The sequence below is a fragment of the Macrotis lagotis genome, chromosome 8 (genome assembly GCF_037893015.1).
Source record: "Macrotis lagotis isolate mMagLag1 chromosome 8, bilby.v1.9.chrom.fasta, whole genome shotgun sequence".
Taxonomy (NCBI): domain Eukaryota; kingdom Metazoa; phylum Chordata; class Mammalia; order Peramelemorphia; family Peramelidae; genus Macrotis; species Macrotis lagotis.
In genome coordinates, this window is record NC_133665.1 from 160,787,309 (window position 1) to 160,811,348 (window position 24,040).

Genomic DNA, 24,040 nt, shown 5'->3' on the forward strand with positions numbered 1-24,040 from the left:
CCCCCGCCGCTCCCGCGTGCAGCCGTGTTGGGGGGCCAGCCCGCGGCCGGCACGTGCGCGGCTGAGGCAGGGGGCTGCGGCAGCCCGGGCGGCCCGGAGGCGCGTGAGCCAGGGCCCTTGACGCGCGTCGGGGCGGGCGCAGTGAGTCACGGTGGGCTCGCCGAGCGGCCGCGGGCGCTTTATAACGGCGGCCCGGGGAGGATGCTCCGGGGAGCCGCCCCGGCAGCTGGGCTCCGCTCCTCGCCGCCGCGCCGCGCCCGGCTCCTGGCCGCCCCCCGGCCGCCCGTCCCGTCGGCGTCCCGTCGGCTCCCCGGCGCGGGGGGCGCCCCGCCGCCCGGAGGGCGCCATGCGGACCCCGCGCCCCGCCAGCCCCCCGCCGCGGCCGCTGCTGCTGCTCGGGCTCCTGCTGCTGCTGCTGCCGCCGCCGCCCTCGGGCCGCGCCGCCGTCATCACTGGGGTAAGAGGCGCCGCCGCCCTCCACCTGCCCGAGCCCCCGACGCCCGCCCGGAGGCTCGGGCCGCCCCCCACCCCCGGGCCCCAAGTCCGGCCGGCCGGCCGTCGGGCAGACCCGGCCGGCGGCCCCTGGCCACCGGCCCCTCGCCGTCTGGGCGGCCGGGGCGGCGCGGTGGCGGTTTGGGGGGCGCGAGGGCTCGGGCACCCGGCCGGGCTTCAGCCGTGGCCGGGGCGGAGGGTCCCCAGGGCGCCCTCGAGCCTGGCCCCCGCAGCGGTCTCCCCACCGCTCGTTCGATTGGGCGGCTCCGGCTTTCCTTCCCCCCACCCCTTGATTTTTGCCTCTCGCGAACGCCCCCAAATAACCCCGCCGAGCTCCGGTCCGACCCCAGCGAGAAACGGGTTCGAGGGGCCGGCCGCCCCCCGCCCCCCAGCCTCGGGCCATCGCTCCGCGGGGACCCTCTGCTTTCTGAGGTTAGCTTGGAAAATGGTTCCCATGGGCGAGCCTTGAGAAATGAAGGGCACCCGCGCGGCCGCGCCTCCCAACTCTCATTTCTTCCTTTTTTCCCCAGTGGTTTCCTTCACTGGTTTTAATGGGCTTGATTCCGAATCTCACAAACAGCAGCTCAAAGGAGCATTGCCATGTACAAAGCCGAACAGATCGTGCGGACTGTACGTGAGACCGCAAGGCTCCCTTGCATTAGTCCCGCAGCGAAACCGTGGAGCGATGTTCTCTCCTTCCCTTCCCGACCCCCTTTCCAAAAAACAACCCCAAACCCATAAACATTGTTTAAGCTTAGACAGGCTGATAGAAATCCTCATCGTTTTCTTGAAGGGGAAAAAAGCAGGGAAACTTTTTTTCCTCCAGTGTTGTGTTAAGCATTTTGCCTCACTGGAAAAATTTAAGTAAGAAAAGGAAAAATGTATAGTCCTCTAAATACTACGTCTACATATATATATATATAGATATAGATATGTCAAACTATAAAATGTATAGAACTCTAGTATAGTCCATCTTCCATTTGTTAAACCATAGTCCTCAGAGTTTTAATGTCAATAAATTGCTTTAGACACCAGTTAAAATGCTCCAGTAATTAAAATCACTCACTGCATGACTTAGAAAAGTTGGTGCTTTCGAAATTAGTCTAACTGGAATGAAATATGTACCTTGAAAATGAGGTGCTTTAATAACACACTAATTGTCTTTTTCAGTTCCAATGGTTCTTTTCCAGTGGTTTCTTTCCCATGGTATTTACAATAATTCAAAAAGAAGACCCTCTCCACTAATTACTTGTTTTCTAAAAAGAAAAAAATGTGTCCCCGATTCCCCTTTAATCAGAAAATTACTTTATTAATAATTTAGAGAACTTTATGTGTTTTGTGCTGTTTTGGATCTTGAGGGGAGGGGTGTTGCTACTTAATTTAAATTTTTTTTCTTTTCCAATGGTTCTGTATATACGATTCAAAAAGAAGACCCTCTAATTACTTGCTCTCTAAAAAAAATATGCCCCTGATTCCCCTTTAATCAGAAATTACTTTGAGAATAACTTAATGAAGTTTATGATATTTTATGCTGTTTTGGATCTTGGGTGGGATGCTGCTACTTAATTTGAATATTTTTCTTTTCCAATGGTTATTTATATACAATATTTCAAAAAGAAGATCCTCTAAAGTAATTACTTGCTTTCTAAAGAAAATGTGCCCCTGATTTCCCCTTTAGTCAGAAAATGACTTTGTCAATAAGTTAGTTAAGCTTTTAAAGTTTTATGCTGTTTTGGATCTCGAGGGGAGGGGTGTTGCTACTTAATTTTAACTGTCTTACAGAAACTTTCATAACCTCTGAGCAGAAGAAACTGTTGCAATAGTAATAGGTGGTGTCCCAAAAGTCTTAGTGCTGTTTTAAACTTAGACTTCTGAGATCTGTTTATTCCAACTTACAGTGTGTCCTTTGAATGAATATCAGTGGGTCAAGAACAAAAGACATTACAGAATGTGGGAACCAGCCTATTAACCTTTAGAAATATTCTTCCCATAAAACAAAACAATGTCATTTTTAGAATATCATGAATGACTTCCATAATTTTTATATATTTTCTAGCAGTTTTATTATCCTGGATTTTAAAGCCATTTTAAGCATTGCTGATAAGCAAAGGAAAATTAATAACTTTGTTTTCCAGAGAGCAAAAATCTGGATGAAAAGTGGAAAAGGTGATCAATTCTATGTGACTATATTGTTATCACAGTGTCAGACATCCAAATTGTCAGTGACATTTTTGTTTTTATTTGAATTTTGTTCTGCTGACAAAACCAATGAAGTTCAGAGATAAAGATTTAGTATATGTTTAAGCACAAAGACTATAGATATTATATGTGTTTATTTTAGATAAACATAATTAGGAAGTCATGAATCTATTCATACAAATTTAAGACAATTATCATATGAAAATACATTTCTAAAAAAAGACATGTATATATGACATCAGACATTCAGATGAAAGGTTAACCATTAGGATATTTTTCTTCATAATTCCAAACACCAAATAATGGACAAAGAATTTCCAGTTTCTTATATCTGCTTGGTTTTAGAAAGACATCATAAGCACTGGGAGTTAAAATTTTGTCACTGAAGAACAAAATCTTTGTAGCATTGTAATTAGTTTGCCTTTATTTTGAAAGATGGCTACTATATTGGGTAATAAAGTTGAAGATCAATTTTACCCATTTCAAGTAAACATATGATTTGTAATAAATTAGGAATTTAACTCTTATCTCAATTGTGCTTATCAACAATATTTAACATTACTTTTAAGATTCAGGATAATAAAGAAGCTTTAAAATGAGTAAAATTATGAAAGTCATTTTATTATAAAAATGGCAGGTTTTTATGGAAAGTTTAGAGCTGTAATATAGGAAGAGCTCATAATTTGCCCCATGTATTACACATGTATAAATGTATTGTACATTTTTATATTAGCTGTATTTTATAATGCATTTTCTAACATGCTTTAGATTGATTTGTAATATATTACTTTACACATTTAATGGATTTGTTGAGATTTCTTCATGTCATTTTTGTTGTATCTTAATTGATTTTTTTGTTAGGATTTAATTTTATTTTAGAATAATGCATCTGTAGAAATCAGTGTTTAGAATTCCATGTTAGAGTCAATTATGTTTAGTTATCTGATGCTTTCAATAGGGAGGGATGAAAGCATCCGTTGGTTTTTTATATCCATTTATAAAACTTCTAGCTGAATGATTTTAGCAATATTTAAATAGAACAATTTTAGTAATATTTAAATAGAATCTCCTAAACAAAAATTATCCTTAAAACTTACAAATTTGAGGTAGTAATTATTTCTAATTAATAAAAAGAAGAGTCTTGGCATGATCATACTGGTCCCCTTAAAGGTAATTTTCTATGGAGAAATTAAAAAGACCAAGATAATTGCATAGGACAAGTCAAGTGCCATAAATTAATTTGAAGAAAATGGTCACTACTGAAATTTGTTTTGGTGAATTTCTACATGACAAGCATTTCATACTACTTTTATAGACTTTTAAAATCCTTTAAAACTCAGGTCTAAGATATTCTATAGTTAATAGTCACAAAATCTTGTTATTCAATTTAAAGTTCAAAATGACCTTGTATGGTGTAAGAATAATACATATGGAAGTTCTTCAGGCCAAAGGCAATTCATCTATAAAATGCTGGAAATAAAAAGTTGATTTTATACCATTACATTTGAGATTTTAATAAAATAGGGACAGTGTTTAATCCTTTTTTGAAGCAGTATATTTAACCGAATGCATACACATACATATATATTTATACATATAAATATACATATATGCATTCATAGCATATAAGAGTTTACAAAGTATCATATACATTATCTCATTTGATCCTCCTAAGAACCCTGTGAGATGGGTGACATTATCATTTTCATTTTATAGTTGGGAATACTGAGACTGATAGAGATTAGTGACTTGCCCAGGGTCACAAAGCTAGGAAGAGGCAGGATTTGAATGACTCCCTTTCTGACTCTTAAGCTCACTGTGTTCACAAGATACATTTGCTCATCACCTGCCAGTCACTGTCCTGCCCTATCATTTTATCACATTTATGTTTTTTATATTTTTTAAAAAGTATAATGACCTTTGCCTAATTGATTTTACTTATTTCTGACTTTCAGGCTTGTGACAAAGACCCTCAGTGTGGGGGTGGCATGTGCTGTGCTGTTAGTATTTGGATCAGAAGCCTCCGAATGTGTACACCGATGGGCAATGTGGGAGACAGCTGCCATCCATTGACTCGGAAAGTTAGTATTTGACCACCTTGGTTTTCATACATTGGTATAAAGGATGGGACACTGATGGCCATAAGATATGAAGGCCTAAGTAATATGGCTCACAATTGGAGTTTGGAGAACAACAATGGAGATTTGACATTTCTTGACAGTTCTACTTTTATTTTGATTCAGACCCAGAAGGGAGGCTAAGGTAGATGATATACCCATTAGAAGTAGGAGTTCATGGAGATTTTGATTAAATTTAGGCCATTTCATGGTGGGAAGGGATTAAAATTAAGGAAAAATTTGTTATATAGGCAAAATTTTATTAAAGTGCACAATCCACAGTATACTTTGGTATTTGCCTTCTTACAAAACTAAGTTTGCCTAGGTACTGGTAAAAATGTTAATTTCATATCCATGTTGAACAATTAAATATGCTTTTATTTTTGTAGATTATCAGAGATATCTATTCTCTCACTATTTTAAAAAAAATTGTTTTGGTGTTGATTGATGGCTTATTTATTCTACCATTTCATGCAATGCATCAATGATACATTTTGATTTTACACCAAAATCATTTCCCAATGATACAGGATAATGTATTGTCATTCCTTTTATTTCCCCTTGCAACTGAAAGGCAGTGAAATAGCTATATCTAACATTATGCCTCCATATCTATAATCTTCCATCTCTATGAAGAGGAACAGAAGTGTGCTTCATCAATTTTTTTCCTTCTCCAACCACGATTAGCCACTATTAGGTCAAGGTTCAACTGCCTCTCTTTGCAGGAAAGAAAAAAATGATAAGGAGTCATTTAAAAAGAGATACTATTTTCATATTTTAAACTTGATTGAATTTTTTTTAAAAAACAACTTGAATTCTTCATTCAAAAAGTAAAGGAAAGCTTTTTCACATGTGGTTTAAGGTTTAAAACTGTAACACAGCCAAGCATTTTACCATCTTTCCTGTACTCCATGGTTACAGAGAAAAATTAATGTTTCTGTTCTTCAGAGGGAATTTTAACGTAATAAATTTTGACCAGTTGGCTTGTTTTTAGTTCTCTGGCCTTATATTAAATAATATAACTTGGGATTTATACATGAACAGCTGAGTATGGAGTTGGCTCTTTAGCTTTTCCATAGCTTCACTGAGATATGTTTCTTGTTATGGTTAAATTATTCTTCCACACCCTTATACCATACAAACTTCATTGCTACTCTCTATTAACTGTTCTTACTAGCATACTGGTAGTAATGAATTTTATGATGTTCATATTTAGTTCTCATAAAAGAGAAGAGATTCAAGTGTTAGTCATCGATTTCAATGCCAAACTTACGGAGAAGAAGGTCAAGATGCTGTTATCGTTATTAGCATTTTGTTAAGGTTCTTAATCAGTATTGAAAATGAGTCATCCCTTGTAAGTTTGTATCATTTGTACAGAAGAGAACATTTTGTTCTGTTCATTTTTATTTAGGATTTGAAAAATGTTTCGCTTTACATATTATTATAAGCAAACTTATCAAATGGCCTTTAGAAAATTAACTGAGACTGATTTCATGATATTCAAACAATGAACTGAAGAGAGTAAAATAATATCAAATGAATAGTTTTGGCTTGAAGGCAAAAGAAAGAAGTTATGCTCCAAAAATAAAAAAAAATTTAAAAATTGAATTTTTACAAACAGGCTTGTGAGGAGTTTATCATGTGAGGTGATTGATGCACTAATTCTTTAGAAATTCTGTAGAGTTCCCTGAATCTGATTGTCTCAGGTTTTACACTTAGTTAGATAACCATCTGCAGAATTGTATTTAGTTGCTCTAAATTTTAAAATACCATTTTAAAATAGGTTTTGATAGACTGAAGAGCATCCAAAAGAAAAACAAGAAATGGTGAAGGGCCTAAAATCATCTCGTGCAAATATAAGTCAAAGGAACTGAGTAACGTTTAACAAGAAGAATAAAAGACTTGGGGGGGGGGGGAGACATGATGATTGTCCTTGTGTTTTTGAGGGATGTTCACATGGAAAAAGGTTAGACTTGTTCAACTTGGCCCCACAAGCAAAACCTAGGAGCATTAGGTAGAATGAAAAAAAAGTAACTAGGCCAGGTCAGCTGGGACATTGACTCAGAATGCTGATATTAAAAGGGGACACGGGCAGTCCTGGAAATCCTAAAGCATTTAGAAAGTGTGAATGATAGAAGAATTCCTTGAAAATAAATAATAGAAAATATAGGAAAAGTAGAAACAATAAAAGAATAATTCCTTGAAACGTGTAACTATCAGATCGCCTGCTTACTTCCTTTCCTTTGTCCCCATAATAGCTAAGACAGGGTTTACCCCAACCTGGCTGTACCTTACTCTGTAATCCCATAGAGAGATGGTTCTCAGTATGGCTGGCAGTTTCACAGGAGGGTCTTTTCTCCCTTCAGGACAAGTCGCTACCAGAACTCTCTCACACACCTCAAAAGAGTTCACATTTTATATATGAGGATCAGAAAGGTCATAAAGGCAGTAAATCTGAGAGCCAGGATTCAGACTCAGGTCCATGATTCTTTCTGATGATTCTTTCAATCTGGATCAGAATCCACGATTCTTTCATTTGACCTAACAATAACACTTTAAAGTAAATGAAGTTCGGAGGCTATTTTTAAACTGACAGAGGGACAAGATTTTAGCCCAGATTTTCCTCTTAAATGGTTAACACTCCAAATATTGTGGGGCAATACTGAAACATAACATTAACATTTTATTTTGGGGGTAGGGAGGGGGAGTTGATTAGGAGAAGGAATGGACAAGTGAATTCATTACTGTAAAGAAGACATCTTTATAAATGCCAGTCTACAAGGATTCTGTAAACTGTAATCCCAGAGAATTATCTAGACTACAGAGTTTAAATGACTTGTCTTCTAAGGTTACCCAACCAGTATATATCAGATATCTAAATCTAAATCTAAACCTAGGGCTGTCTGACTCTGAAGTCAACTCTATCTACCACACCAAATCGCTTCTCTCAACATTTTGTTGTTGAATTGTTATTTAGTCATTTCATTCATATCTGACTCTTTGTGACTCAATTTGGGGTTTTCTTGGCAAAGATACTGGAGTTTAATGTTTCTTGGCAGAGATACTGGAGTTTGCTGTTTCTTTCTCCAGCTCTTTTTTGAAAATCAGGCAACAGGCAAACAGGGTTAAGTTATTTACCCAGTACCTGAAGCAAAAGTTGAATTCACAGTTTCCTGACTGAAGCCCTGGCATTCTATTCTCTACCACCTAGCTGCAGCTCTTAAGGTGAAATGTCCACAATTATTCAATGGAAAAATATATGGAGAAAATTTTGATTTGATATGAAAGATAAATTACACTTAAAAAATTGATGGATGGGTTGTCAGGACACAGAAAAGTGGAACTAAATGAAAGTTATTTAAATTTCAAACTTTCTGGTTTTCTTAGTCATTGCATTTCTAAAAAGATGAAATTAAGGGTCAGATTTAAAAGGATTGATATTCAATAAAATTTGTTTAAATTATTTTCCTCTGAGAGACAAGTTAATAACTAGCATTTTCATATGTGACATTTATATTGCAAAGCTAAAGCTTTACAATTAGAGTTTTTATTATAATCTCATATTTTGACAGTTGTTATTAAAAGCAGAAAATGTCCACTAAGCTAGAAAGAAGAGCACATTAAATTTGATAATATTCTTTTCCAGATAAGATTGTAACATTCTTGCAATGAATTCTATACAAAAATACCCCCACCTAATTGTCTTTCTTTGACTCTACAAAACTATCATGTTAAAGTCTTAATTTTTCTGACTTGGAAAAAAAGATAATCAGTTTTACTCAAATTGCAGTCAGCTGGAACCTCCAACATTGTAAATTATCCCTTTCTGTAAACTCTCTCTTCTCTTAAGTTTTATGACACTGCTTTCTACTGGTCTCTCCCTGACCACTCCACTGATGGCTCTTCATCTTGGTCATACCCAATAATCCTAGGCATCCCACAAGACTCTGATCTGAGCCCTCCTCTCTCCTTTCTGAATTCTGTGACTAGGTGAATCATGAGGTCCCATAGGTTTAGTTATGTCTCCACAGATTCCGAGATCTTCTCTCCTAAACTGTGAAGTGGCTGTTCTTGAGGCATCTCAAACTCGATATTTACAAGGCAGACTTCATTCTCTTTCCCCAAAAATCCTCCTCTTTTCCTGATTTCTCTGTTAAAGTTAATGTCACTAATTAGCTTATCTGTTGCCCAGACCCACAGCAGCAGGGTCATCCTCTTTCCTTTACTCACCCTCACCCCACATAGATAATTTGTTATGATATTTTAGCTTACCTATCATCACAACATCTCTTACTTGGGGTCCCTTTTCTCCAGTCACACAAGTTTTACACTGATTCAGGGTCTTGTTATCTCACACCCTGTCTACTGCCATAATCTTCATATTGTCTCTCTGACTTGCCTTTTTCCATTCTAGTCCATCTTCCAATCAGTTGTACAACTACAACTCTGTTTTGCTTTAAAAACCTTCACAACGTTTTTCCTTCTTGTAGCTCCAATCTTTTTTACCTTTTGTTCCTCTGCAAATCACTTTATGATCCCATGACACTGACCTCATTGCCGACTGGCCTATTCCTCTCTTGGGACATTTCATCTCTGGACTTTTCTTTCTAATGAATGTCCCACATGCCTGGAATGCTTTTTTTCTTCACTTCCAATTCTTGGTTTCCTTCCAGATCCCACTCAAATCCCACTTTGCAAAAGACCTTCCCCTAGAATCAGGGTTCACATGTTAATACCTATAGATCCAAATTGTTATATAAAAGATTAGCTACTTTAATCCTATTCAAATTAACCATATTAAGTGATTGAGTTTCAGTTCCACAGTTTTTTGTATGCATGGTGTTTTTGATATTATGTTTGGTTTTCTAAATGAATGATTTTTCTTTGTAAATTTTTGAATTTGTAATTTGTAGACTTTTGAATTAGCTTCAGTTATTTTCACAGTCATTTAACAGATACTTATTTAGTGGCTTATGATGAGCATGGTACTGTGCTAAATTCTATAAAACTCCAAGGATAAGTAAGATATAATCTCTCCTTTCAGGAGTTTTTTCATCAATTAATGGAAGAGGCTGTGTATACAAATAACCAGAATACTCCAAGGAGCTATGATTTCATTGGTCTATGTCTCTGTAGGCCCTCCCTGTCAGTCACATGCTATACTATCAAAGTAAATGTCACAAGTACCTAAGATAAGTAATTAAAAGAGGACTTTGTTTCTGTTTGGCTTCAAGCAAGCTGTGGTCCATGGAGTAAGCAATAGGAGTTTAGTGTATCTGGTATAGAATAATGGATTATAAAGCTGGGAGCAGAGATTGAAAGATGTTGTAAAGGGGCCTGATTGCCAAACTAAAGAGTTTGGATTTTCTTTGGTAAGGAGTAAAGAATAATTGGAGGCCTTTGTATAGCAGAGTTATGTGTCATGACAGAGACCTGATGAATTAATAATTAATTATCATATTCTGGAGATATGCATTTTTTAACCCTGTTGGGTTTTTTTTTTGGAGTGACCTAAATGAATTATTGTGAATTGCCTTGTTAAGGCCTTTTATCATTCAAAAACTCATTTTAATTAGTATAGTAGGGAAGGGGTAGGGATTGGATCTATGATTTCATCAGTATAGGGAACTTCCAGGTGAGTGATCTTCCTTTATAAATACTGTATAAGTGGACAGCTACTCTGCAGTTACATCTTAGAGAAGATATGTCGTCTTACAAGAAGAGGTTAAGTCATTTCCCTTGTGTCACATAGGCAGTGTGGCTCATAATTGAGACTTAAACCCAAAACTTCTGAGTTTTATGACCAATCTCAATCTACTATACGATATCATCAGAAAACGGTTGCTTCTAGAGAACTTCACCAATAGTTAATCGTTTCATTAGCTCTTTATCTCAGACAATTTGTGATATGGTGAAACCTTTCAGTAAATATATCTTGCTGTTGAACGTTTCACTTGATGTCAGTAGTTCGCAGATCATTGAAAAAGTTACCTACATAATTGAATCTTCGAAGGAGTCTTGTACCGTTTTAATATATATGGGAGAGAGAACTTGTCTAAAGAGAATCTGCAAGACAATATTTTGTCCTTCCAAGACATACACATTTGTAAAAAAACAAAAATACAAAAAATTAATAAACTATAGACACAATATTATCTTATACTCACTGTGCCTTCCAGTCAGTTGTTTGACAGAAAACTCTTCTTCATTTCAATTTTATTAGTATTATATAGAAAAGGGGGCACAGTGGGTAGAATGCTAAGTATTTTAAAGTCAGGAAGGTCTGAATTTAAATTGAGATACTTACTAGCTGTATGATCCTGGGCAAGTCACTCAAACTTATCTTTCTTCAGTTTCCGGAACTGTAAAATGGGAATAATAACAACTCCTCCTCTGCAGGGTTGTTGTGAACATCAAATGAGATCCTGTGATACAGCACTTAGAGCAAAGCCTGGGACACAGCAGGTGCTATATAGATATTATTACATGTTATTATATAATGTTATATAGTCTTTTATTATATAGAGATATTATTCCCTTCTTCCTCTCTCCTCTAAATAAAGTTATGAGCAAGAAAGAATCTTGATCACTTAGTCAAAATTTTTCATTGATAGAAAGAAAGAAACAATATTGATTTGCCCAAGATTTCATAGTCAGTGACCAAGCAAAAGCAACAGAGCCCAGGACCTCTGATTTTCTATTATATCATGTTTCTTTAATACCAAATTAGTATCTGTCCTTGGGAGTTACATTTGGTCATAGAGGATCTGGGTTCTATATTGGAATTAACTTCAGGACCCACTAAAAGAAGGCAACTTTATCTTCTGTAGTTTTTTAATTAAGTCTCAAAACCAGTCTGATTTTTTGGAGTGAGATATTTGGAAAGCCTTGCAAATTTTCCCAAACTCGTGGGCTCAGTGTTTGTGGTGGAGGGAAGGTCATTTATCAACAGAATATGCAATTTTCAAAATTAAAAAATACACCTGTTTCCTAATTTTTGGTCTCTTGGTAGTTGAGGAATCCCTGGAGAAAACTAGCATTGGTTGTGTGATTGGAGTTTTGGAAGCTGCCTGAAAGGATATATGCAGGGAAAGAGAGTTCACGATCCCCTCACCAAGCATTTGATACTCTTGGTATGGTAGTTTTCATTTCAACCTTCAGAAATGGAAAGGTTAGTAATGAGAAGTCCAGCAGTATGACCCTGGGCAAGTCATTTAACCTCAATTTCATCTTTTAGATGTTTTCTTCATGTATCTCACTCAAAGCCTTCATGTGAGCGAGGGTTTTGTGACAAATCTCATTTGATGAACAAGGCATTGAATAAGTAAGTAGATGCCCAAAAAATCTTTCTTCTAAACACTTCATGAGGATGCCCAGATAACCCTGACAAATGTACATTTCTAAAAGATTAAATATTGAAACAAACAGAAAAGGAAACAAGAGGTTGGGAATGGGGGCAGTGGAGATGGATCTCAGGAAGTGTAGAACTATCTCTGATGCTACTATCCCCTGTCACAAGGGGATACAAACTGAGAAGATTAACTGGGACATTTTGTGATTGTGAAAATTAAATGATTTTGGCATGTTGTTTTTGCAACTCTTGGTACAGATGGATTTTATACCCTCAGTGGATATAGAACTACCCTGTAAAGTTTTTATATAGAAATGAGATAGCAGGAGTTATGGCTTGGTCACTTTTTTGTGCTAAAAACCCTATCCATGCTCTTTCCTGTTGCTGTTTTTTTTTAATTTAATAGAATCCCATCTCCCTACTTCTTGAGGTCCCTTGAGATTGGATCCCTAAATGGTTTTCGCATTGCATCTCCCTTCAGCATAGATTTCCCCCGTATATATTTAGTTGCATCCAGCTGCCAATGCCATTTCCTTCCTCACATACTATATTAGGTGTGCAGGCAATAGAAAGTCCAAATGTGATAGTTCTGATATCCTTAATGAGAAATTAGATTACATTATATTAGATTACTACAAAAATACCAGGAGTATGTTCTTATTTTTATCATTTGTCGTCATTCTAAAGGCTCTGGTTTTAGAGTCAGGGAAACTTAGATTCAGATTCTGCCTCAGATTCTATGTAACTCTGAGCATATTACCTAACTATTCTGTACCTCAGTTTCTTCCTCTGGAAAAAAGAGATTTAACTCAATGGTCTCTAAAGTCCCTTTGAGCTCTAAATTTATGATCCTGTGATCAGTTGCGTTTTCTCATTTGTTTTTCGTTGTTTTGTTAATTGATGCTGATGAACAAAAAAATTATTAAGATAAATTTTTCAATGTGGTTGTAGAATTTTTAAAACAATTTGTATGTTCAATCAGTGTTACCCTTGTCTACTATACAGAACTAACTATTTCAGATTGTGTGAGTTCCTAGACTCAGGCCTCCCTTTGTAGTGTTTGTTTTGTATCGGTTAAACTTTTCAAGGAAAATTATAATGTTAATTTTTTTTGCTTTTGTTATTTCCTTTTTTTTCCCAGTCACTGGCTTGCTTAAAATAAGTCAGTTAAATGCTATATTTACATGCACTGTCTCTGTATTTTCTTTGACTCTCTAAACCAACAGTGACCCAAATCCATACATGCAACTGATTTTAAAATAATTATGAGTAACTTACAAGTTAAGTCTCTCTTTGGAGTTTACATACATTATTTCATTTTATTTTTATTTTTAATTATTTTGGGGGTTTTTTGCAGGTCAGTGGGGTTAAGTGACTTTCCCAAGGTCACACAGCTAGGTAATTTTTAAGTGCCTGAGGTCAAATTTGAACTCAGGTTCTCCTGACTTCAGGTCCAGTTCTCTGTTTGTTGTACCACCTAGCTACTCCTCATTTTATTTTTACAAATCTATGAGGTGATAATAAATTGTAATTCACATTTTAGAAGATACGAAACTGAGCTTTAAAGAGATAAAGTGACTTGCCCCAAGTCACGCATAAAGAAAAGGAGAAAGGGAAGAAAAAGAGAAGGGATAGTTAATATTAACATAGCTCTTTAAGGTTTGCAAAAATGCTTTACATCCCTTAAAAGAGCGGAAGTAAGGACCAGAATTGCCTCCTGGCTTCACATCCAGGACATTTTCTATGACATGACAGCTGCCTACAATCTGGAAGTAGTTATTTCCTGCCTATTAAGATTTAGTTAGTTTTCTTTAAAAATACCATTTGATGCTTGTATTATCCAATACCTAACTTTTAATCATTTTAATTTTTTTCAGATAACAAAAATCTCTCCATTTCCTCTTAACATGGAGATGGGAGGGGGCTCTTTTAAAAAGACAAACAAGCAAACAAATATGAATAGTCAAGCAAAGCAAATTCCTGCATTGACTGTTGTCCAAAAAATTGTCTCATTCTGCACCTTGAGTCCATTACATTTTTTTCAGGACGTGGATAGCAGGCTTCATCAGTCCTCTGTAATCATAGTTGGTTATTACATCATTCAGAGTTCTCAATTCTTTCAGAGTTGTTTTTCTTTAAAAAGTTGTTTTATAAATTGGTTCCCTGTTTCTGTTTATCTCACAATGCATAGATCATACAAATCTTCCCTGAAACTATACCTTTTGGTTTTTTTCTCATGGCACAGTAGTATTCCATTACATTCATATAACATTATTTGTTCATCTAGTCTTCAGTTTATGAACTTAGGACTTTTTTTTTGCAAGACAAATGCGTTAAGTGGCTTGCCCAAGACCACACAACTAGGTAATTATTAAGTGTCTGAGGTTGGATTTGAACTCAGCTACTCCAAGGCCAGTGCTCTATCCACTGTGCCACCTAGCCACCCCTTTTTAGGACTTTTTTGTTTGAAAAATAATCAGTTTATACTTTATAGGTAAGGAGTAGGGGTATATTGGTTTAAAAAAAAACAAAAAGGTAACTCTCCAAGGTAAAAAAAAATTTTCAATTTAATCTGCAACATTAACATTCTATTCTCTCCACCATCTTCTTAAGCCCAATCAATAAAACAATAAATTAATTTCTGATTTGCCCATTTCTGAGGTATAAATGCTCAAACTGAAAATTTAACAATCAGATCCACCTGGCACTGGCTTCAGCCATCTCCCAAGTATAAGCTTCAACAAATTCTTGACCTGGTGGATCATTTCTTTTCTTGTACTGTGTTCTCCAATATATTGAATTGCCATTTTCCCTCTGCCCTCTCTTGCCCTCTTGCTGCATATTAAATTCTATATTTGGTTAGTATGATAGACCTTTATCAAATTCTTCATGGAAATCGACTTGCTCATTCTCAGTGGCAAATAGAAATTAATAAGGGTACTTTGTTTAAAAGTCAAAACAGGTTCTGCCATTTAATAAGATAAGAAATGCTTCTTCCAGTATATTTAAAAAAAACTAGAAAAAGAATAGTTTTCATTAAATAAAAGGAGAAATTGAAACCCAAATGACCTTTTGACCACTGGGGATTTGTGATTCCACTGATCAGTGGATTTCTCTCAGAGGTAAATGTTGCAACCCATCCATATGTTCTCTGATTGTTTAACCTTTTAAATTAAGAATTTTAGAAAATTCTTAAATATCTAAATCTGCAAACATTCAAAAACTTCACACTGTCAAGAGACCATAAAATAAATAGTAAACAAAGTTCTTGGTTGAAATTAGAAAAAACTGGGGGGGGGGACATCAAACATGGGGGGCAAAGTGGGAGAAGAATTGACCATCAGAATAGAAGGAACTAGTCACAGAAGAAAGAGGGATAGTGTGATGGATTTAGTCAGAACAATGCTTCTTAACCAACAGATAACAAACATCTGAATTTGGAAAAAGACCAAGTCATGTTACTGTAGAACCATATTATCACTCTAAAGCCATGACTTTGAAAGTCTATTGTTAATAAGATATGAAAATGACTTTGTAAACTCTGAAGCACCCTTTTTTCTAGTTATTAGTAATATTTCAATTAGATTTAGCCTTAAAATATTTGAAAGACAGAATTAAATTTTAAGAGGCAGAAGTTAAAAAGAACTGAAGTCACTAAGGAATTCCTGGATTCTTCCATTGACCCATCCTATCATAGTGATCAGGACCTAAAGCATTAGGCACTTAGATTCTTAAGTTATACTGAAGACCCTGAAGACCTGTATCATTAGAGAAAGGGAGATTTCCCATTTTCTTCTACTCAAAGAATTCCTAGCTTACTTGGGAGTTTTCTATACCAGGAAAATCAGAAGTCTCTTATCTCTTCCCCTTTTCAAGTATCTAGCCAACCTGAAACGTGTCCTCACCTGAGAAGAGTAACAAGCCTAGCTCATGCTAGAAGAGAGTCAGTTAAAGAGCAATAGATCTGCAGAAAAAAACAAATCAGAGGAATCAACCCAAGCCTGCATCTGGGTCTAGCACTGGATTTACTACCTGATGACCTCACAGTGGTTTGGATTCAAATCCATCATCAGGCTAATATCTGTAAATGTATGTTGTCCTTTTAATAATAGCTGCCATTTAGACAACACTTCAAGGTTTTAAAACACTTTGCATACTTTGATCTTCACAATACAGTTGTGAGATAAGTATTAAAAATATTATACATTTCATAAATGAGGGAAGAGAAAAGTTAAGTATCTTGCCCACAGTTCCTCTTTCCCCATCCCATTCCCACTCCCACTCCAATAAACTTGGGATTCAAACTTAGGTCTTTGTTTTCTTTAGATTTTTTGCAAGGCAAATGGGGTTAAGTGGCTTGCCCAAGGCCACACAGCTAGGTAATTATTAAGTGTCTGAGACCGGATTTGAACCCAGGTACTCCTGACTCCAGGGCCGGTGCTTTATCCACTATGCCACCTCCCCGCCCCAAAACTTAGGTCTTTTGATCCCATATTGAGCACTTTATATTATCTCTCTCAGAGATGTCTCTGGTGATAGTTCTTTAGGTTCTCCTTCAAAGCATACCATGATGTTTATTTTAAGAAAATTATATATAGATATATAATAACAATGATGTTTTTCTTCATTTTCAAATTGGCCCATGACATCAGGAGGGTAATACATGCAGGTGAATTAGATCTGAAAGTGGTATGGCTGTACTAAGTCACCATCACTGTGATTCCCAAAAGTCCATGCAGCTATTATGGAACTATGACTTCATCCTTCTTACATTATGCTTTAAAGGCTATAAAGGACTTTCTTCAAATTATATGTTAAATTTATTTCATAGCAAAAGGAAAAGTAAGATGTACATGATACAGTTTTGAAATTTCATGCACCATTTTATCTGACATAACACAACTGGATGAATACATCCTACAGCCAGTAAGACCTGAGTTTAAATTCAATCTCAGCCACATACTAGCTGCATGACCTTAGGCAAAGTGTGCATTAACAATATGACTCCATATATAGTTTATTATCTGCTTTTTAAGTTTAGAAGTTTGTGATTTTGATCCTTAAAGACAATGTTTTTCTATATCTTTACTGTAAAAATGTAATAAACTCTGTTTTCTAGTATATAAGAAAGAAGAAACTGTATTTACTATCAATAGTAAATAGTAAAGGGGTGGCTAGGTAGCATAGTGGATAAAGCACCGGCCCTGGAGTCAGGAGTACCTGGGTTCAAATCCGGTCTCAGACACTTAATAATTACCTAGCTGTGTGGCCTTGGGCAAGCCACTTAACCCCATTTGCCTTGGAAAAAAACTAAAAAAAATAGTAAATAGTACCCTTCTATGGGCTATATAAAGTGGTGGATTTATTTTAACTAATCAAAGACAACAAAAAAAAGACATTTTCTAGTGCTTATTAGATAAAGTTAATCAATCAAAAAGTAATTTTGAAGCACCTTCTCAACACTTTGCTATATCCACTAGAGATACATTAGAAAAAACAAACAAAACTAAAAAAAAACCAATAGTCCCAGTTCTCAAGTAACTTATTACTGCTAGGGGAGCATGCGCATATATAACATAAATAAATGTAAGGCAATTTAAAGAGGTGCTAGGAGTTAAAAGGGGTTGGGAGAAGCCTCATCCTGGAAAGATTTTTGCGATGTCTGTTTTGTGTTCTGTTCTCAGAAATAAGGCAGTTAGGTGGTACAGTGGATAGAATGCCAGACCTGGACTCAGATGGATCCAAGTTGAAATTTGATCTCATACAAGTAACTGTATGACCCTAGACAAGTCACTTAAACTCTTTTTGCCTCAGTTTCTCCATCTATAAAAATGAGCTGCAAATGGAAATGGTAAATCCAGTATCTTTGCCAAGAAAACTTGAAATGGAGTCACAAAGAATTGGAGCCAACATATTGTCTAAGCAATAAATCTCAGAATTAAGAAAGACAAAATAATTGAAATGTTTTCTTTCACTCCATTATCTATTTTGGTCCACATTTCATCATTTGAAATATAGATTTTTCTTTTTCGGTCGCTAAATTTATTAAATTCTTAAAAAAGTGAGAAATAGTTTTTTTCCTTTTTCCCCCTAAATTCATCTGCAATTGTGTTGTGTGTTTATTTCCAGGTTCCATTTTTTGGGAAGAGAATGCATCACACCTGCCCTTGTCTGCCTGGGTTGACCTGTGTACGGACTACATTTAACCGATTTCGATGTTTACCCAGGAAATAATAATAACATTTGAAATGGAATCATATATTTGAACAGCAACTTAATGTATTTAAAGTTTTCCTTGTGATTGTAATGAATAAGTTATATGCCAGAAAAATGCTATTATATTTTTCCCTTTGCAAGCATCAAAAAGAATACATCTAGGCCCAAGTAATATTTTAAGTCTTGATTTGAAAACGATGTTTTTTTAATAGAGATATAATTTTGAATAGAAATGTTGAAAGTAAAGTATTAAGTACTAGATTTTCTTCTCCACATTCATTTCATTTTATAAAACTAAAGCCAGAGTTTCTATCACAGATAAGATAAGGAAACTTGTAATCTAGTGTAATCCAGTAGTGTCCCTGCTGGTAAGGAAGCAGTATAATAACTACATCAGCTTCTGGGAGTTACAAGCCAGGCTAAGAAGTTCTCCTAGCTCTCCTGAACTGGGATTCCCAGAACTCTATGAGGTATCCCAGAATTTCTCCAGATCTGTAGGCAAGTTGGCTCAGATTCAGAGCTACACTGATTATTTGATTACTATTAAACTATCAGCTAGACTGTTTTTAGGTTTTCCCTTTTCCCTCATCATAGATCCCCCAATAGATACACATTTTTGTTTTATCTCAATCCTCAAGGCATGTTAAATCCCAACTTAACTGTGACTGATCTCGCAACTTCTTCTTCCTCCTCTTTCATCACCCTACTCAGATTCTAAGCTGGCGTTAACCAAATGTCTTAGTAGAGTGTCCACATTTGGTGGAAAGTCCATCAATACTGGGCCTGGCAAAAGCTAGCAACTGATTATTCCAACTTCATAGCTTTTCCTGAGATAGTTAGTCTTAGAGGCACAGCAGTCCAGAAAATGATATTGCCTTCAATTGAGCTAACCATATGTAATGAAGCTATATTGCCTCTATCTGTCTGAATTAGGAGCAGCAAGTTAGAGAGATATAACAGCAGGCAGAATAGTAAACCCAATTAATTTTTTTTTACTTCTTTTTGAGTTGTCCATTAAAGCCTTTTTTTCCTCTTAATAGAATTTCATTTTATGAATGAGATATTTAGATATATTAGAGAACATACCATCAGAGAGGAAGAATTTATTTTAATCTGGCATAAAACTAGTTACCCATTTGAAATATGTATCAAAATGTCACTTGTATTTTATTTGAAACTTAAAGGTTTATTGTAATGGATTGCTTAATTGTCATTTGTATCTGTATCAATATTGCTGTGTAAAAATTCTGTATCAGAATAATGACAGTACTGTATATCATTTGATTTTAATAATTATATCCTTATTTTTGTCACAGTGGTCTCAGTGTTTATTCTAAATAGGTCACATTCTAAATCAAAGGAGGACTAATAGGCTGGTAAAAATAGGCCTCTTTAGTATACATACAGTTTGAACTTATGCCAAATGAAATTCTGCTAGTATATATTTCAGAAGATTCAAAAAAACAAGCCCAATATGCAAGTAAATGTGACAATGGAACTTAGGGGAAAATCATGAGATGTACAAAAGGTTGTAATTAGGGATGAATTAATAGAATTTCACTGGGTATTTAGTACAATTGATTATATATAGATGCACATGAACAACATTTTTAAAGATATAGTCTATATAAATTCATAAGATTGGAGAAAAAGCAAATTGCCTCTATTGTACATGACTGCATGTTGTCTCAAGAGAACAAACTACATAATTTATTTAAAATACAAAAACCGAGTGAAGTTCAACCACCAAAAGGTAGGAAAATGTCCATAATTTGAGCACTTTCTCCTTTGTTTATTAACCAGAACCTGCAGTTCCAAATTATATACATTTTATATTTTTATCCAATATGAATCAAGCTAAAAGCATTTATTATTAATTATGGACTAGGCACTGGAGATGCAAAAATAAGCAGACAGTCCCTGTCTTTTGAATGCTAATGTAATTACAAGGGAAATAACAGAAATTGGGAAGTGGTGACCAGGGCAAGGTATTAAATCTTCTAAAGTTACAGGGAGATCCTTTCAAGTACAATATAGTATTGATTTCGTTATGATTCTACAACTGTAAGGACCAGGGGGGATCTGGAATGTACTTATGGGCAGTGAAAATATGTCTGGTGAACTAAGAAAAGTATACCTGATAGAAATCTAATATAAATTACTTTCTTCAATTACTTTAGAATTTTCTAACTTTGATGGAGTTAGCTACTTAGCTGCAGCAGGCAAGGTGAGGCACTCACCGTTCTACAATACAGAAGTTCCCTATAGGAAAATGTGAAATCTTCCAGGGACTAGTATTTGGTCTAGGGGCAAGATGGTAAGTGGGGTGCTGTTTATGGTGTTGTACATAAAAAATTCATTTTGCAATAGAGTCCTACTTGTTATTCTAAGGAATGAACTTCCTTAGGCAATTTATTCCATTTTGATATTAGCTTCAGCTTGTATTTCAGGTACATTCCCCACTGGGTTGACTCAAGTTGGAGCAGATGGCATTGTATATATATATATATAAAGCAAAGGTTAAAGGACTCTAGTAATTTAGAGTTTTTTCCGGTTAATTGCTTGGGTTTATAAAATTCTCTATAAAACTTTTTTATACTGGTAGGAACATAGTGAGTGAAACATAATTTTTTCCTTGTTTAGATTATAAAGTGAACCCTTCAGGAACTTTCCTATATCATGCCCAACCCAACCAATAAAAGTTTTTGTAAACTTGTAAAGTAGTCTACAATTTTATAGAGCTTAATGAAATAAATTCAGGACTATATAGTCATCCAAATGAAAAGCAGATAGGAGGAAACAGGAAGTTTTAGGTGTTTTACTTAGTTTCTTCATAGTAACAAAGTTCAAAAAATTATTCATGAATAATAAAACTATATATTTCATATATGTGTATAGCTCATAGCATATATGTGTACCTGTGTAAACACACATGTTTGCACATATGTGGTTTTTATTTTATTCCAGAAAGAAATTTCAATAAAAGAAAGTGAATATAAGAAAGTCAACAGTTATTAATATGCTAAGGTACTTGATTTAAAAAAGACAGTAATGAGTAATAACAGATGGGCATACCTTTGATTTTTACATCTATACATATGTCTGTATATACACACATATACATATTATGAACCTTGACTTAAAGAACATGACAAAAGATGATAGGGTTAGGTTTTGTGCCTTCTGTGATGGTCTATCTCTAAAGTTTTGTATGCAGCAAACAAAACTTGGTATTTATTTTATTCATTTATTTATTTAGCTATTTAGCTATCTATCTATTCATTCATTCATTTATTTACTTGTTTTAGGTTTTTTTGCAAAGTAAATGGGGTTAAGTGACTTGCCCAGGGCCACACAGCTAGGTTATTATTGCATCTGAGGCTGGATTTGAACTCAGGTACTCCTGACTCCAGGGCCAGTATTCTATCCACTGTACCACCTAGCCACCCCAGTATTTGATTTTTAAAAGTAAGTTTGGCTGGGCTCTTAATGATAGTAGATCTTAAACTTTTATTATGAAATACTTCAAGCAGAATTCTTCATTAAGATTAAGGCTATAATAGCAGAAAATGCTTACTATTTCTAAATAATAAGGAACAGATAAATCCATATGGAAATGGCTTTAATTTCCGAAAACATTAATTGGCCTTTGTGATATACACCTTTATATTTTCTTTTTGTCATTCTTTTAAAAGTACATTTTGGTACCATGATAGTCACTAAACACTTATTAAGCACCCACTGTATATCAGGTACCAGGATAGAAAGAAAGAAAAATGACAAATTGCTTTTGAGGAGTTCACAGTCTAATGGACAATTTTGGTCAAAACTCCCCACCACAAACTTTTTTGTCTGAGCATAGACCCTTATCCTCAATTTTTCATTTTTGTTTCTGTAAAAACTAAATAATTTATAAACTTCAATTTCCCCCACAAAAATATTTTTAAAACAACCTTATTTTTAAAAAGATCTTATTTTGCCTCCCTTCCCCCTACATACATTATAATTTCCTAGTTATAATGATTCTCATTATTTTGTTTAAGTGGTTAAAGAGTGGGAACCAGTTTAGAATATTTTATCAGTATTTAATAAGGCAACTTGAACCTAAGTAGTGATCTGAAGATTATAATGATTTTTTTTTACCTTCAGCATTTTAGAATAATGCTGCAAGTAAAATTTCTTTCATTAAAACAATTTTTTAAATAAATGATTTGCCTCAGTCTTCTACAACATGACTCATTGTAGGAACCCCTGGGCTCCCCAGTTTCTTCCCTTCAGCTATCCCAAAATTAAGTCATTTCTCAATCACATTTATCCTCAAACAGACTTTACCTCTTGTTGCACTAATAAATTACAAAATATACATTTCCCAAATTAACTAAAACTTTCCCTACCCTTGATCTCTATTGATTTTTACTCAGTTAAGAACTCCACTTTTCCTTGTCTGCTAATTCTTTTTTTTAGGTTTGTTTTTTTTTTTTTGGCAAGGCAATGGGGTTAAGTGGCTTGCCCAAGGACACACAGCCAGGTAATTATTAAGTGTCTGAGACCAGATTTGAACCCAGGTACTCCTGACTCCAAGGCCGGTGCTTTATCCACTACGCCACCTAGCTGCCCCATCTGCTAATTATTCTTAAAAGCTTCAGGCAACTTGAGTCCATTTTTTTTTCACAATAACTTCCTCCAAATGTGTCCAAGAAGTTGGACCCTGAATTTGTATTTGATATCATAGAATCCCTATTTTATAAGATTTAAATTCAACAACTAAAATTTTACCACTTACAGTTCCTTTTTTTTCATGATTTAGGCTAAATTTATTTCTTATTTCATGTGTATTGCATGTATTATTTATCTCCTTGTATTCTTTAACTGATGATCCTCTCGTTTACCACCTTTCCAGTTTATGCAGCATCTATGTTTATACATGTCTTATAATTGCAGCAATTACCCCCTTGCCTCATCAGGTTCCGTCACATCCTTTTTAAAAGTACTCTATTCAAGCAAAAGCTTCTACTTTTGTATTTTTAATTAGGGTTATGGAGCATTATATAGTATTTAGTTCATCAAACGAGAATCCAGAAATCCCAAGTTCTATTCCGAGCATTGTGACTGCCTCCACATAAAAATTTATCTATTCTGCATCTATAAAATAAATGTTATGCAGTATTTTTCAATGCTCTTGTGATTTTTTAACTGAAAGTTACAAAGAAAGTGATGGACTATTTGAGTTTCAAAGAAAGGCTTGGGTTCTCAACTGATAACTGCATTTGTTTGGTAAACATGCTAGTTTCTAAGTAAAAATAATTCTAGTTTGAGTCTTCAGTTGACTCAAATTATTCTTTGTATATAAAAACAATTTTAAATTAATTATAAAGAAATTAATTAAATATTATATTATAAATGTGATAGTTTATTGCTTACTTGAAAATTATAATCTAAGTTTCTTATGGTTTGTTAGCCCCCTAAATTACTAATTTGTAAACTAAAGACCTTCTGAAATATGGGCCTCAATTTATTCACATAATGGGGTCTTGTTTTGAAAAAAAATCTTTAAGGCAAGAAAAAATATGATATTTAATTGCGGTTTGAAAGATTGAATATGATAATAATTTTCCCCTATTGGGTGAGAAAATTATGTCATGGACCCAGAGGAGGAAAGTATAAT

At 35.5% G+C, this 24,040-nt stretch overlaps 1 protein-coding gene across 1 annotated transcript; it reads left to right on the forward strand.

The window, feature by feature from the left end:
- Positions 1-64: 64 nt before the first annotated feature.
- On the forward strand, positions 65-19,638 carry PROK2 (prokineticin 2). Its single transcript, XM_074196084.1, has 3 exons — positions 65-457; positions 4,647-4,772; positions 18,289-19,638. Exons 1-3 carry the CDS (start codon positions 347-349, stop codon positions 18,391-18,393), a joined length of 342 nt encoding a protein of 113 aa, XP_074052185.1. The 5' UTR covers positions 65-346; the 3' UTR covers positions 18,394-19,638.
- Positions 19,639-24,040: the final 4,402 nt, after the last annotated feature.

Excerpts from the sequence above, each read along its gene's own strand:
- PROK2 (XM_074196084.1), top strand. The coding sequence starts at position 347 with ATGCGGACCCCGCGCCCCGCCAGCCCCCCGCCGCGGCCGCTGCTGCTG. Across the intron at positions 458-4,646 it reads GCGCCGCCGTCATCACTGGG|GCTTGTGACAAAGACCCTCA; the intron begins GTAAGAGGCGCC and ends TCTGACTTTCAG. Across the intron at positions 4,773-18,288 it reads GCCATCCATTGACTCGGAAA|GTTCCATTTTTTGGGAAGAG; the intron begins GTTAGTATTTGA and ends GTTTATTTCCAG.